At 41.7% G+C, this 16,305-nt stretch overlaps 1 protein-coding gene across 1 annotated transcript in view; it reads left to right on the forward strand.

The window, feature by feature from the left end:
• The window catches only part of atrn (attractin), a 382,044-nt gene that overhangs the window by 188,314 nt on the left and 177,425 nt on the right, over window positions 1-16,305 (forward strand). Inside the window, exons 23-25 of the mRNA XM_038792945.1 lie at window positions 9,026-9,120; window positions 9,694-9,772; window positions 11,898-12,055. Of these exons, the coding sequence (XP_038648873.1) occupies window positions 9,026-9,120; window positions 9,694-9,772; window positions 11,898-12,055 (332 nt within the window). The remainder of the gene's footprint in view (window positions 1-9,025; window positions 9,121-9,693; window positions 9,773-11,897; window positions 12,056-16,305) is intronic.

Here is a 16,305-nt window from a genome sequence, read left to right on the forward strand (position 1 = left end):
TGGTGACGATCCGGAATGCACTGCCTGGGAGGGTGGTAGAGGTGGGGTGAGGGTCTGGAATGCACTGCCTGGGAGGGTGGTAGAGGTGGGGTGAGGGTCTGGAATGCACTGCCTGGGAGGGTGGTAGAGGCGGGGTGAGGGTCTGGAATGTACTGCCTGGGAGGGTGGGAGAGGCGGGTTGCCTCATAACCTTTAAAATGCACCTGGATGAGCACTTGGTACGTTTTAACATTCGAGGCTACGGGCCAAGTGTTGGCAAATGGGATTGGGATTGGCAGATCAAGTGTCTTTCATGTGGCGATGCAGACTCGATGGGCGAAGTGCCTTTTGTGTAGTGTATTTTTCTGTGATTCAGCATTCATCTTGTACTCTATGCCTCTATTAATAAAGCCCAGAATATGACTTACTTTGCTGACTGCTCTCTCCGACTGTTCAACGATCTATGCACAAATACACCCAAATCCATCTGCTCCTGCAAGCCCATAAGAATTTTACCCCTTGTTTTATATTGTACCTCCATGTTCTTCCTACCAAAATGCAACACCTCACACTTCTCCACATTAAATTGAGGGAGTTACACACCTATTCGATTACAGTGTTCCTCATTCCCCAACAGACAAGAAGACACTTTGGGTTTCAGTGCAAGAACTTTATAGCAGGGGAGCTAAGCACCCACTAGGTGGCTTGCCAGCTCCGCAATCAGAAAATACAGGGCAATTATACTTTTTGCTCATACTCCAAGTAATTAACCTATATCAATCAAATGCGTACATTGATGTGTAGAAATTATCTGTATCCATTGGCAGCTAATCCATTGGGATTACATAATATGATACCTGAATTAACTAATCATAATATGGGCATGCATGTTTAACTATAATATCACCAAGCATGTATTCGCCTCTATTTATCTAATAACTGCTCGACAGGAGTAAGATGAAGATCTGCCTGAGTGGTGGTGTACCATACTCCCCTTCCATTAACAAGTGTATTCGTCTGGCACACAGCTGCAGTAGTAGTGATCAATTGAATTTTTGTGTGTGAACTGAGACTCCAGCCTACCTATAATTAATATAGCAAGGATCCTTAAGTTGTATCTGTAGACATTTGAGGTGAAGCAACTGTTTTCTCTTGACTAGTTTTCTGTTTTGAAGAATTTAGCAGCTGGCAGCTTGTGTGGTTTTAAACCTGTATGATTTTTAACCCTTTCAGTCTGCCACCTATATCTACCCGCTCCACCAGTCTTGTCTATATCCTTTTGAAGTTTCTAGCCCTTTTCATTGTTTACAATGCCTCTAGTTTTGTGTCACCCACAAACTTTGAAATAGTCCCCTGCAAACCAAGAAAAACAAGAGTCCTAATACCAACCTCTGGAGAACACCTTCCTCCAGTCTGAAAAATATCCATTGACCATTACACTCTGCATCCTATTATTCAGCCAATTTTGTATCCACATGCTACCGTCCATTTTGTTCCAGAAGCTATAACGTTTCTCACATGTCTGTTGTGTGGGACCGCAATGCCTCCTGAAAGTCTATTTACACCACATCAACAGCATTACCCTCATCGACCCGTTCTATTACCACCTCAAAAGAAATTGCGTTAAACACTATTTCCCCATTAGAAATCCATGCTGACTCCTCCTAATCAGCCCACATTTTTCCATCTACCAACTCATTCTATCCTAAATAATTGTCTCTTGAATCTTGCCCACTGATGTTAAACTGACTGGCCTGCAATTACCCAGGCTATCCTTACAACCTTTTTTCAACTAGGGTGTAACATTTGAAACTCCTCAGTCCTCGGGCACCTCCGAGTTTGGAAAAGATGAGAAGGTTATAGCCAGCGATCCCGCAATTTCCATTCTCACTTCCTTCAATATCCTTGGGTGTATCTCAACTGGTCCTGCACATCTGTTCCTGGTGCCATGCCAACAATCAATTCAACACTTCCTTGTTATCAATTTTGAGCCCTTCGAGGTACGGTTTCCTCATCTGTTCCCATGTTCTGGGTAGCATCTGTCTCCTTGGTGAAGGTGGATGCAAAGTATCTCCTTAATACCTCAGCCATGCCCATGGCCTCCATGTGTAAATCCTTTTTGGTCCCTAATCGGTCTTACTCCTTTTACCACCCTTTTGCTATTTGTGTCTATAGAAGGCTTTGGGATTCCCCTGTTGGCTGCCAGCGGTTCCTCTTAATCTCTCTCTGCTTCTCCCATGTGCTCCTCCACCTCCCCTCTGAACCCTCTTTATTCTTCTTGGTCCACAACTGTATTTTCTCTCTGACACCTGTCATAAGCACACCTTTTCTCCATTACCTTAATTTCATCCAAGGAGCTCTGGATTTGTTTGCTCTACCTTTCAGTTTTAAGGGAATATACCTTGACTGTGTGCAGCGCATTTCTGTTTTGAAGGTAGCCCACTGTTCAGCTACGGTTTTTGCTCCCAACCTTTTATTCCTTTTGAAGTCAGCTCATCCCTGAGTTAATTATTTTTGCTCTGGATTGCCTGTTTTCCTTTTCCGGCATCGTTGTCAACCTTCCAATGCAATGATCACCGTTTCCTAAATGTTCCCCCATTGATACATGATCTATTTAGCCCCAAGGACCAGATCCAATAGTGCATTCTTTCTTGTTGCACTGGGCACATATTCCTGTAGAATAATTCCCTGAATGCATTAGAAACTTTCGCCCCTCTCTGCCCTTTTCACTGCCACTGTCCCAGTCGACATTTGGGTAATTAAAGTGTCCCATTAAAACTACTCTTAAATGTTTGCGCCTCTCTGTAATTTCCCATTAGATTTGTTCTTCTATATCATTCTCACAAGTTGGCAGTCTATGGAGTACACCGAGCAAGTATATTGCACCCTTACAAATTGATTGTGCCCTTGAAACCCATGAGGCATTCTCTTTCTCCAGCACTACAGTGCTGTCCTTAACCAATACCACCACCCCTCCCCTTTCCTTCTCATCTTTTCTGAACACCTTGTACCCTAGAATTATTAACACTCATAGTCTAATCTTGCCTTATCTTGAGCCAGGCCTCTGTTATAGCCGCAACATATTTCCACAATGCAATGTGTGCTTTTTGGTAAGATTTAATTTTAAGTTCTTATAAGTAAGATTATGGGTTTATTTGTTTGCAATAGCCCTTCCTATCATAATCACGTAAGGTTCTAGTGACTTAAGTATATGGCAAGAATGAACATTTTAAATGATGAATTCAGAAAGTTTATTAACCATTAAAAAGGTAACAAGTCAGATAAAAAGCAAAATATCGATCAACAGCACTTAGCAGTGATTAACAGTAAGAGGAGAAAGAAAGCTTAACTTTAACCATTGAACTGACTTCTCACCGCCTTTCTCGGACTAGGTTATAAAGTATCAATTCCGAAAAACTTCGAAGACAGCTCTCAGCAGCTCTCCATAAATATCACTGTTCGCACCTCTCTCCTCCTCTGCCTCGCATAAACGTCTCTCACTCTCTCCCCCCCAATACTCGCATCTTTCTCTTTACATCTCTCTTCAAATCTTCCCCTGTTTCTCTGCCTCCGACTCCTTTTTCTCCTAAATTGGCTTCTCGAGACCCCTTTCTTGTACCGTACAAATTGAAAACTCATCTTATCCAATTGTTGGAAAAATAGCCCATTGGTTTATAACTTGTCAATAATAATTTTAAAAAATCAACTCTTTAGCTAATTACACATGCTGCCTCAGTTTTAGAACAATGCTTCTTCTCAAACTATATCTCTTATCTTGGACCATAAAGAGGAGCAGAATTAGGCCATTCGGTCCATCAATCATGGCTATGTGTTTCTCAGCTCCATTTTCCTGCCTTCTCCCCATAACCACTGATCCCCATATCAATCAAGAACCTATCTATCTCTGTCTTAATGACACTCAGTGATTTGGCCTCCACAGCCTTCTGCGGCATTGAGTATAACAGATTCACCATCCTTTGGCTGAAGAAACTCCCTGTAATCTCTGTTTTAAAGGATTGTCCCTTCAGCCTGAGACTGTGGCCTTGGGTTTTAGTTTTCCTACCTGTGGAAACATCCTCTCCACGTCCACTCTATCCATGCCTCTCAGTAAGTATCCTGTAAGTTTCAATGGGATCCCCCTCATCCTTCTAAACTCCAACGAGTATAGGCCCACAGTCCTCAGCCGCTCCTCGTATGACAAGCTCTTCATCCCAGGGATCATTCTTGAGAACCTCCTCTGGACGCTTTCCAAAGTCAACACATCCTTCCATAGATACGGGGGACATAACTGCTCCCAATACCCCAAATGGGGTCTTACTAAGCCTTTATACAGCCTTAGAAATACATCCCTGCTTTTGTATTCTAGCCACCTCGACATGTATGCTACCATTGCATTTGCCTTCCTAATTGCCGACTGAACCTGAACGTTAACCTTAAGGGAAGGTGGATAGGCTAGCGGCACGATGGCGCAGTGGTTAGCATTACTGTCTCACATTGCTGAGGATCGAGGTTCGATCCTGGACCCGCTTCACTGTCTGTGGAGAGTTTGCATGTTCTCCCCATGTCTGTGTGGGTCTCACCCCACAACCCAAAGATGCTGGGGCTGGTTTAGCACAGTGGGCTAAACAGCTGGCTTGTAATGCAGAACAAGGCCAGCAGCGCGAGTTCAATTCCCGTACTGGCCTCCCTGAACAGGCGCTGAAATGTGGCGACTAGGGGCTTTTCACAGTAACTTCATTGAAGCCTACTTGTGACAATAAGCAAATATTATATTATTATTAGATGTGCAGGACAGGTGGATTGACCACACTAAATAGCCCTTTAATTGGAAACAAAAAGAATTTGGGAGGTCTAACTTAAAAAAAACCTTAAGAGAATCTTGAACTAGGAACCCTAAGTCCCTTTGTGATTCTAATTTCCGAATCCTTTTCCCATTTAGAAAATAGGCTGTGCCTCCATTCTTCCTACGAAAGTGTATATATAACCTCACACTTTCCCACATTGTATTCCATCTGCCACTTCTTTGCCCACTCTCCTAGCCTTCTGCAGACCCCCTGCTTTCTCCATACTACCTGTTCCCCGCTTATCTTTTTATCATCTGCAAATGCCCTCAGTTCCTTCTTCCAGATTGTTCATGTATATTCTGAAAGATTGTAGTCCCAACACCGAGCCCTAACGTACACTACCAGTCACCGGCTGCCACCCTGAAAAAGATCGTTTTATCTCCACTCTCTGTCTTCTACCAGTCAGCCGATCCTCTATCCATCCAGGATCTTACCCTTAACACCATGGGCTCTTAACTTATTCAATAGCCTCCTATATGGCACCTTGTCGAAGATCTTCTGGAAATGGAAATAGATCATGTCCACTGGTTCTCCTTTGTCTAATTTCCTTGTTACATCCTTAAAGAATTCTAATAGATTTGTCAGACATGACCTCTCCTTGGCAAAACCGTGCTGACTCAGTCCTATTTTATCATGAACTTCCAGGTACTCCGCAATCTCATCTTTAACAATAGACTCTCAAATCTTACCAATAACCAAAGTCAGGCTAACTGGTCTATAATTTCCTGTCTTCTATCTCCCCGCCTTCGTAAACAGGGGTGTTACATTAGCCATTTGCCAGTCCTCTGAGACCCTTTCTGCCTCCAGTGATTCCTGAAAGATCACCACCAATGCCTCCACAATCTCCTCCGCTATCTCCTTTAGAACCCTGCGGTGTAGTCCATCTGGTCCAGGTGAGGTATCCAACTTCAGACCTTTCAGTTTCCCCAGAACTTTCTCCTTAGTGATGGCCACTACACTCATCTTGAGGTAGATTTGTGTCTCAACTAATGATTGGTCAACACTGCTTTCTGGAGTTGCGGTCCCTTAAGACAGGAGCTTATTTAGTTCCTCTTCTAGTCAAAGTTAACATTCGTGTTATCTCTTTATTCTGCGGCCTGAGAAACACACGCTAATCTTTTCTCTCACAGCACTTTAAAAGTCTGTATGAATAATCAAGTGTTAATATTATGCTTATAATTATAAAAGTAATTTGTGTTCCAAATTACATTTCCAGCCTTTTTAACACATCTATTAATGAATTACTTATTCTTTAATTGTCTCATAATTAAGACTGTCTACTTAACTAATCTGCCTTGCTTCCAATCACGCTGGATTGTTTTTATTAAAATGGCTTCCATCGATTTTAGCAGAAAATGGGAAATAACATATTAACTCAGACTGAAAAATGATAGTCACACTAAAACTAGTGATTTTCAAACTACCAACAGCCAGTATTTGGTGCATTTGTGCGTACATGCCCAGTAACCCTGATTTAGGCATCATTAGTTTCTTCCTTAGTTCAACTTCACTTATTAACTAAGTATTCTGTACACTAGTGCTTTCTATCCTTCCCAGCTTTTTGTGTATCCTTGTATTCCCCCTCATATTTCCTATTCCATATTTCCTCGGGGCTTTTCACAGTAACTTCAATGAAGCCTACTTGTAAGCAATAAGTAATTATCTATCTAATCTATTGGTTCCCAAACCCCTGCCGAGTTTGTTTGCCGTCCTCTCGACAGTACTGAAGGTAGCAGGTCGGGTTGAGAAAATGGTTAATAAAGCACACAGTCTCTTGGGCTTTATCAATAGGGGCATAGAGTACAAAAGTAGGGAAGTTAAACCAGTTTAAAACACTGGTTTAACCACAATTGGAGTATTACGTCCAGTTCTTAGGAAGGCATTAAGAGTGGGTGCAGAAATGATTGACGAGGCTTCTTCCAGGGTGAGAAACTTGAGTTATGTTGATGGATTGGGATTGTTTTCCTTGGAGAAGAGAAGTCTCAGAAGATCTGATGGAGGTATTCAAAGTCCTGAGGGGTCTGGAGAGCAGTTAGGGAGATGCTGCTCCCCTTGGTGGAAGGATTGAGAACCAGAGGGTACAGACTTAAGCTAATTGGCAAAAGGAGCAATGGTAAGATGAGGAAAAACTTTGTATTCAATGAGTGGTTCGGATCTGAAATGCTCTGAAGTTCAATCAAGGCATTCGAGAAGAAACTGGATTAATATATGGAAAGGAATAATGTGCGGGGCTACGAGAAGAAGGAGGGGGAGTGGCACAAGGTAATTGCTCTTTTGGAGAGAGAACACTGATGTGCCAGGCCAAGTGTCCACCTTGTGTGCTCTAACCTATTGTAATATGCCTTGAAGGGATGTCACAAGAAGGGAAATGCATCATGTGATCAAGTCTTCATTTCATTATTTCTTTGAGCAGAGCACAGACGTAGCCCTGATGTCCTCAAGCTTTGTACCTATGTATAACTGTTCTCATGTGCCGAGTCTTAATAAATGAACCCACATGTTTACCCAATCACTTGAATGAATGGGTTGTCTTGTACAGTGAATAAGGACAATCAACTACATCATTATAATAACATGACATGGTGATCAGGAGTGATTATACAGGTGGCAGCAAGATTAAGTACAGGTACGATACGGTAAACAGCCTTGGATCATGCCATATGGCATGAGAAAACCCTCAATATTTTCGTCTGACCTCCGTGAAGTTGCAGTGTTGGAGAGTGTGGAAAATGCAGTATTGTGACTGTGAGGAAAAGCTTCAGAAACACACCACTGAGCTAGTAGAAGCTTTAGCCTTATCTTTTGCCCTTGTGTTAGCTTCCACTCTTAATGAGAATAGGATCATTCATGGAGCTTTGTCTCCTGTTAGTTGCTTAATTGTATATGGCTATTCATAGAACATAACAGTGCAGAAGGAGGCCATTCGGCCCATCGAGTCTGCACCGACCCACTTAAGCCCCTCACTTCCACTCTATCCCTGTAACCCAATAACCCCTTTTTGATCACTAAGGGCAATTTATCATAGCCAATCCACCTAACCTGCACGTCTTTGGACTGTGGGAGAAAACCGGAGCACCCGGTGGAAACCCACGCAGACACGGGGAGAACATGCAGACTCTGCACAGACAGTGACCCAGCGGAGAATCAAACCTGGGACCCTGGCACTGTGAAGCCACAGTGCTATCCACTTTTGCTACCGTGCTGCCCTGTCATGGCTGACTGTGGCTGGGCTGCAGCCCTGTGACCTGATCTATTGATTGTAGAATTGCATGTTGCTTCTGCTGTTTAGAATACATTGAGGTATATTTTGCAGCTTCATCAGTTTGGCAGCTCTTGTTGCTGATGCTGCTCTCGGCTTGCTGTTTTCTATATGTTTCAATGCAATAGGGTCAGTCACCTGGAACAAATAATGTACAGGGCCATGAGGTTACAGATTGTGGTATACAGTTCTACTATTAATACCTAACAGCACTGCATGAATGTTCATGTGAAGATGACACTTGATTTACAGGAGAATGACAAAGTAGTCACTCCTACCAGGATAGGCACATTGAATTGCAAGTCCTGATTTTGTTTTTGATGGTTGAATTTTTTTGATCGAGAGATGAACTTCTGACCACAGGAACATAGGACCACATTTGTGCCATCACTGAGACTCCAGCCTCCACCTCTAACTTTGTTTGACACTGTCCGTGCCTCAGCACTCCTGCTGGCACCCTGATCTATTGCTATCTGTCTAGCCTCCGATATTTTACCCTCTGTAAACCTGTTGTCATCCAAAATTCTGCCACCTATGTCCTAACTGGCACAAACTCTTGATCACCCTTTAGCCCTGTGCCCACTGACCTACATTAGCTCCCGGTTAAGCATTGCCTCTATTTTAAAATTCTCAGCTTTGTTTTTAGAAAGGAACTTTAATATTAACTTGTCTGAACAATACTGTGCAATGTTTTTGAGAGTTTTGTTTCATTCATTCAGAGATGTGGACTTTACCGCTTCAGTCCATGGAGACAGTTCACCGCCACGTTAACAAGGGCAATTAGGAGTGGACAATAAATACTGGCCTAACCAGCTAAGCTCACATCCCATTAATTAATTTTTAAAAACCCAATAAGAGATCCTGTAAAAGTATATAATATTTTGAATGGAATTTTCTGTCCCTTACATTTCAGTTCATCCTTTTAGTTTCTTTTCTTTCACAGATACTCTGCTGATCGACTACCAGTTCACCTTCAGCCTCTCTCAGGAGGATGATCGTTACTACACTGCCATCAACTTTGTAGCCACCCCTGAGGAAGTAAGTATCTCCGGTGACTGACTTTAGCTAGGGCTTTAATCTAGTTCGGTGTCTCTATTAGAAGTGAGTTTGTGTGCCTTTGGCCTGTTTTCTTGCAGACAAATCCACAGGATATAAAATCTCATTAGGCAATAGTGGCTATTCATTTGACAATCCTAATCCTGCAGGGGACGGAGAGAAATGTGGAGTTGGAAACATATAAAGGCTTCAGATGAAGACCTGGGCAATTGAATGGTCGGAGTGGGCTTTTGTGTTATTATCTTGGCTGCTTTGTATGTTTTACAGTTTTCACTTAGACTCACAGCCTTATCTTGTGAAGTTCTGAATTCGGAGCTTGAGTGTATAGTGATGCCTGCATCTTATGGTCCTCGTAATCTGTTCCTCGTGCAAAGTTTTTTATGATTTCGCAAGTTGAAATAATTGTCTCATAGGTGCTAGGAATATCTCAATATTTTGCAGCTGTGACCTATTGTCTTGCAATCCTCAGCACTGCGTATTGTTCTCGCCACCCCGTTGGTAGTTGATTGCTAATTTTCTGAAAACTCTTAAACAATTTGTTCCTTTTCCTTTCAGCAAAACCGAGACTTGGATATGTTTATTAATGCATCAAAAAATTTCAACCTCAACATCACGTGGTCCAGCAGCTTTTTAGGTAAGATTGATGGAGACAATCATTTAAATATATTAAGGGGATGTGATTTGATATATTGTGTATTTTTGCAAATATTAGGAGCGACAATTTGTGATTTCTCTTGTTTAGTCCTTGGGATGATGTACATCTATCTACCGCATTCTTTAACTTCTGCCGGATGAGATAATAGGGGAAAAAAGACACTTCCCTTCATTTAGCTATCCGATGGTTGGACAGTAAGATCAGACTGCTTTCCCATTCTTCAAAGGGTCTTTCCCATCTTGAAATGAAAATTGCTTATTGTCAAGAGTAGGCTTCAATGAAGCTACTGTGAAAAGCCCCTAGTCGCCACATTACGGCGCCTGTCCGGGGAGGCTGGTACGGGAGACTTACTAACTAAACAAGCACTCCAATGCATTACAGCAAGCAGAACATAGAAACACTTAAAGAATTAAAATACCAGGTCTGGTTTTGGAGGATCCAGAACAGGAGGGTATGATAAAGTCAGAGCTACTGTGGAGTGAAATCAGGGATAACATTCTCACACCAAGAGTAGTGGAAATTTGGAACTCTGTTCCTCTAAAAGGATGTAAATTCTGGGTTAATTCAAATTATTTCTGCATCACTCACACAACCAGCATTTATTACGCACTGCAAATTGTAGAACTGAATAGCTTACTAGACCATTTCTTATAGATACAGCCAACAATTAGGAAAACAATTGGCATGTTGACAAATGGGGTTGAAGTACAAGAATAAGGAGGTTTGGCAACAATTGTATAGGACTTTGGTGAGACCACACCTGGAGTGCTGTTTACAGTTTTAATTTCATAGAATTTCATAGAATTTACAGTGCAGAATGAAGCCATTCGGCCCATCAAGTCTGCACCAGCTCTTGGAAAGAGCACCCTTCTCAACCCCACACTTCCACCTTATCCCCATAACCCAGTAACCCCACCCAACACTTATTTGGACATATTATTTGGCAAATTTGGACACTCAGGGCAAATTAGCATGGCCAATCCACCTAACCTGCACATCTTTGGACTGTGGGAGGAAACCGGAGCACCCGGAGGAAACCCACGCACACACGGGGAGAACGTGCAGACTCCGCACAGACAGTGACCCAAGCCGGGAATCGAACCTGGGACCCTGGAGCTGTGAAGCAATTGTGCTAACTACTATGCTACCGTTTTGCTCTCTATAGTTAAGGCAGTGCCTAATTGCCTTAGGATGCAACAAAGGTTCATTTAGATGAGAGGATTGATCCCTGAAGTGGGTATGACTGTGGCGGGCTGTTGCTTGACTAATTTGTGGGAACGATTTCCCCAGCTGTTAACAAGGAGCACTTTGCAGGATCAGTAGGACCAGTTGTGCCGCTGTCATTTCTGATCCCTAAGTTATTGTTGGGTGTCCGGTTTCATTCCTTTCAGACTTTGTAATTGTTTGTAGTGGGCTTGCTAGGCCATTTCAGAGGGCATTTAAGAGTGTGGTTCTGGAGTTGTACGTAGGCCAGACCCGGTAAGGACGTCAAGTTTTCTTCCCTAAATGACCTCTGTGAACCAGGTTTTATGACATTTGATGATAGGTTCATGGTCACCGCGACTCAATTAAAAATACATTCCAGATTTACTAATTGAAGTTCAATTCCACCAGCTGCTGTGCTGGGAAAAGATCTCTTGTTCCCAGAACATCAGCCAGGGCCTCTGGATTAGTCCAGTGGCATTGCTACTGCATCACCACCCCTTTTCTCTCTATTTCTTCCTTTAAGATGCCCCTTAAAATGCATGTTCGTGACCAAACCTTGGGCCATCTTCCTGAATATCACCTGATAAGCTCCAATGAAATGTCTTATGTTTTCCAATGTTAAAGACTCTTATCCAAGTGCAAGTTGTTATCATAGCTACACATGTGAGCAAACTTAACTAGTGCTTTTTTTCCGTGTTGAACATCAAAGTAGCTGTACGTAAACGTGCTTTCGCTCTGCTGCCTTTGTATTCTATACATTTTTTGTCGCCATCTTGTATGAGCTCTTTTGCTATTGTGAGTGGCAACAATTTCTCACCCTTGGCAGTGCTAAATCTCATGTTTTTACATACATTATTCGATTTTTTAAAAAAAACTGAATTTTAATTCTGTGCTTCAGCAGGTACACCACCGGGTGAAGAAATGCCAATTGTTTCAAAGACCAACATCAAGGAGTACAAAGATAGCTTCTCCAACGAAAAGTTTGATTTTCGCAACAACCCCAATATCACCTTTTTTGTGTATGTCAACAACTTCACCTGGCCTATTAAGATACAGGTTAGTTCCTTTAAACTTTCTTCCATCTGGGTTATTTTAATAAAAATAAAGTGTAGTTGAGTACTTTTTGTTCTCTTTTTAAGAAAGGTTCAAAATTGGTGGCACGGTAGCACAGTGGTTAGCACTGTTGCTTCACAACTTCGATTCCCGCCATGGTTCACTGTCTGTGCGGAGTCTGCACGTTCGCCCTGTGTCTGCGTGGGTTTCTTCCCACAAGTCCCGAAAAACATGCTGTTAGGTGAATTGGACATTCTGAATTCTCCCTCAGTGTACCTGAACAGGCGGCAGAATGTGGCGACTAGGGGATTTTCACAGTAAGTTCCTTGCAGTGTTAATGTAAGCATACTTGTGACAATAAAGATTATTTTAAAAAAACCTTTCCTGCCTCTTCGAATCTAATTAGCATGTTGTTTAAATTAGTAATTTTAATTAATAGCTTTCAACCTGCTTTGTGTTAATAATAATAATAGCTTATTGTCACAAGTAGACTTCAACGAAGTTATTGTAAAAAGTTAGGACTTTTACTTACTGTTATGTTAAACTTGGTTGAAATTTTTATTTGAAAAATAATTCGGTGGATATGGAATATCTGAAATACAAACAGAAAATGCTGAAAATACTCAGATTTTTATATTGGTTTATGGGATGTTGTGGCGCTGGCTCGGCCAGCATTTTTTGCCCATTCCTAATTGCTGGTGAGAAAGAGGTGATGGACTGTAACTGTGAATTGCTGCAGCCTATGTGGGGTAGTTAAACCTTCAGTGTTGTTGCACCAGACAGCACCTGTGGAGAGAGAAAAACAGAGTCAAAGTTTCAGCCTTTCAAAAAGAATCAGATTTCTGAATCAACCCCATCCCACTAACTCCTTAACTCTCGGACTGAAGGTGCTTCTATTTGCCCAGAAAGGGTGCATTAATTGTAACAGAGTGATTGGCTTTGAACCTGCTGTGGGAGACACTTGGGAGCTGCTCAGAACTGGGAAAATAGGCTCATAGCTTGGTGCTATTTCTTCTAAATTGCTTGTTGCCTGATGTTATTCTTCAAGGTGCAAGATGTTGATGTTAATAGAAAGAATTCTGCATTTTAACTAATGTCGTGACACTGAGCATTCTGAGACCAGACTTTTCTGTTCTAACAGATATTTCTCCTCGCAACTGCATAATAGCAACCTCAGCTGTACTGCTGTGACATTTTTCTGATTCTCTCCATCCTCTGACTGATTTAATGTCTGACAATTAATATCAAATACAAGCAGAAAATGCTGGAAATAGAGAAAGGTCATCAACCTGTAACAGTCCAGTTCAGCTTCTGGTCAGTGGTTTGGGGGAAATTCAGCGATGGTATTGCCATTGAATGTCAAGGAAAAATAGTTAGATTACTTATTCGTGGAGATGGTCATTGCCTGACACTTTGGTAGCACAAATGTTACTTCTCAGCCCATACCTAAATGTTGTCCAAGAATTGCTGCAGATGGACAGCAACTGCTCCAGTATCTGAGGCGCTGTGAATGACACTGAACACTATTCAGTTGTCAATGAACATGCCCACTTTTGATTTTATGATGGAGGGAAGGTCATTGATGAAGCAGATGAAGATGGTTTGGCCGAGGACACTATCCTGAGGAATTCCTGTCACAATGTCTTGGGATTCGGATATTTGGCCTACAAACAACCACAATCATCTTCCTTTGTGTTTTGTATGACTCCAATCAGTGGACGGTTTTCTCCCTGATTCCTATTGAATTTCCTTTTGCTATGGCTCGTCAATACCACACGTCAAATGCTGCCTTGATGTCAAGGACAGTTGCTCTCTCTTGCGCTCTTGTGTTCCGTTCTTTTGTCCATGGTGGGACCCAAACTGAGTCAGTAAGCAGGTTATTGTTGAGGAAGTATCACTTGATAGCGCTGTCGACAATAACTTCCCTCACTTTGCTGAATAATGCAAAGGAGGCTGATGGACTAGTTTGTGGTTAGTTTGAACTGGTCCTGTTTTTTGTGGGTAGCACAATTTTCCACGTTGTCGGGTAGCTGCGGGTGTTGTAATTAGAACAGCTTGTTAGGGGCGTGGCTAGTTCTGGAGCACATCTTCAGTACTATTAGTGATGATATGTGTATATTTTTATATTTATGTTTATGTATATATCTTGTGTAGGTAAGGGTAAAGCCGTGTCTATGTGTCCAGTTTAATAAAAGAAGAGGTTGTTGGAGTAAGATTGTCTGTAGAATCTAAGGGATGGAAGATTTGCATTTTGTAATGAGACTTATGGTGGGTTTCAACTTGCAAGTAAACAGAGTAGATTTGAAATTTGTGTTTGAGGATGTGTTGAAATTGATATGTAGCCGTTGCATTCCAAAGGAATCTCAAAGGACATGGAACTCACTGCAGTGGGAGCAGAGATAAAATAACTTTTGTGTTTACAAGAGATTCGTGAACAAACGGGCAGACGTTCTAAATTTCATTGACCCGAAGTTAAGATGGGAACATGAAAAGTTTTAATATTTGGGAGCTGAGTTTTCAAAGGGATATTTGAAGACATGGAGAATTCAGATGAAAGGGGTGAAAAGGGTATTCATGACAGCGGGGCTTCAGCTGTACTGAAGTGCTGTGGGGGTGATGTTCTATTGAAAGCCAGCTCCTGTGCTTTGGAGTGTTGTGAAAAGATGGGAAAGTCTTTGAATTCAAGAAAAGCAACTCCGTGTTGGACAGGAGAATATTTGCCCTGAGGAAAGTATGTTTCACATCTCCCTTTGGAAAAGCACATCAGCGTGGAGGTTGTGGATTGTATTTCTGCTAAAGTGAAAGCAATATCCAGTTTGGGTAATGTTTCCTTGATTTTATGGTTAAGAATCTATAAGGGTTGCTGCCACATAGATGATTTTATTATTTAACGCTAACGCATTTTGGGGGTTGTTTTGTAAGATTGTTTTCTATGCATTTTTTATCTTGTGTGCTTTAAGTTTAATAAACTTAACTTTTAACATTTGAAATTTATTATCACTGGAGTCTTATGCTTTTGAGTTCAGTAATTTTCCTACCTCGTTTCTACAGTACAAAACAATTACAATCCAACGGACGGATTTCAACCCGCCATCTAGCTTGTTCAGCATGAACATCAGCTAGTCATCTAACATATTGTCAGAATGTTGTCGGAGCCCATTGCTTTTGCAGGATTTTTAAATGTCTTAGATTTTGTAATATAGAAAACAATTTTCTGATGAGACCAAACTTGGAGTGAGGCAAACTGTGAGGATGATACAATTGATGCTAAATTGCCCTTTAGTGTCCAAAAAGGTTAGGTGTGGATACTGGGTTATGGGGATAGGGAGGAGATGTGGGCTTAAATAGGGTGCTCTTTCCAAGGGCTGGTACGGACGCGATGGGCCGAATCGCCTCCTGCTGCACTGTAAGTTCTATGATATGATTCTGTGATTACAACAAGATATAGGTAGAATGGGCAGACAAGTGGCAGATTGACTTTAATGCAGCAAGTGTGAGGTGACGCATTTTGGCAAAAGGATAGGAGAGAGTTTCTATAGACTTGATAGCGGAGTTCCAATGATTGTGTAAGGAGCAGAGCACTGTGGTGGTTGGGGGGGGGGTCAACTGCATTGATCTTTGAAGGATGTAGTTGAGAGTTGGCAAAGCATGTAGGATCCTGGGCTTCATAAATAGAGACATTCAGTAGAACATTAAGGAATTTATGCTGAACCTTCATAAGACTCTGGATAAGCCACAACCTGAGTATTGCATACAGTTCTGGTCATCACACTTGAGGAAGAATATGTGACGGCCCTTCAGGAAGGTGCAGAGGAGATTTAGCAGAATGGTTACAGGCAGGCACACAAGATTTTTGCTACAATATTAGATTGGAGAAGCTGGGGTTGTTTTCCTTGGAGAAAGGATATTGAGGTGCCGATTTGGTAGGGGTGTACAAAATTATGACTGCTTTAGCTGGGATCAACAAAGAAAAACGGTTCTCATCAACTGATACAAATACTAGGGACCACAGAATGAAGGTTTTGGGAGACACATGGTGTTATATTACCTTGCGTAATAAATATATTACTCTTTTGAACCAGCCGAGTTGTTGAAATGAGCAGTAGCCTTCTTGTCAAGATAAACTAATTTATTGAGTAATGTAAATAAATATTGGAGTTCTTTTACTTAATACTCAGCTAATAAAATAAAGAAACAAGAGATAACTAAGTAAATATACGATACAATGCTTTGATAACTAATAAATTATCTTT

The sequence above is a fragment of the Scyliorhinus canicula genome, chromosome 3 (genome assembly GCF_902713615.1).
Source record: "Scyliorhinus canicula chromosome 3, sScyCan1.1, whole genome shotgun sequence".
In the NCBI taxonomy this organism is placed as follows: domain Eukaryota; kingdom Metazoa; phylum Chordata; class Chondrichthyes; order Carcharhiniformes; family Scyliorhinidae; genus Scyliorhinus; species Scyliorhinus canicula.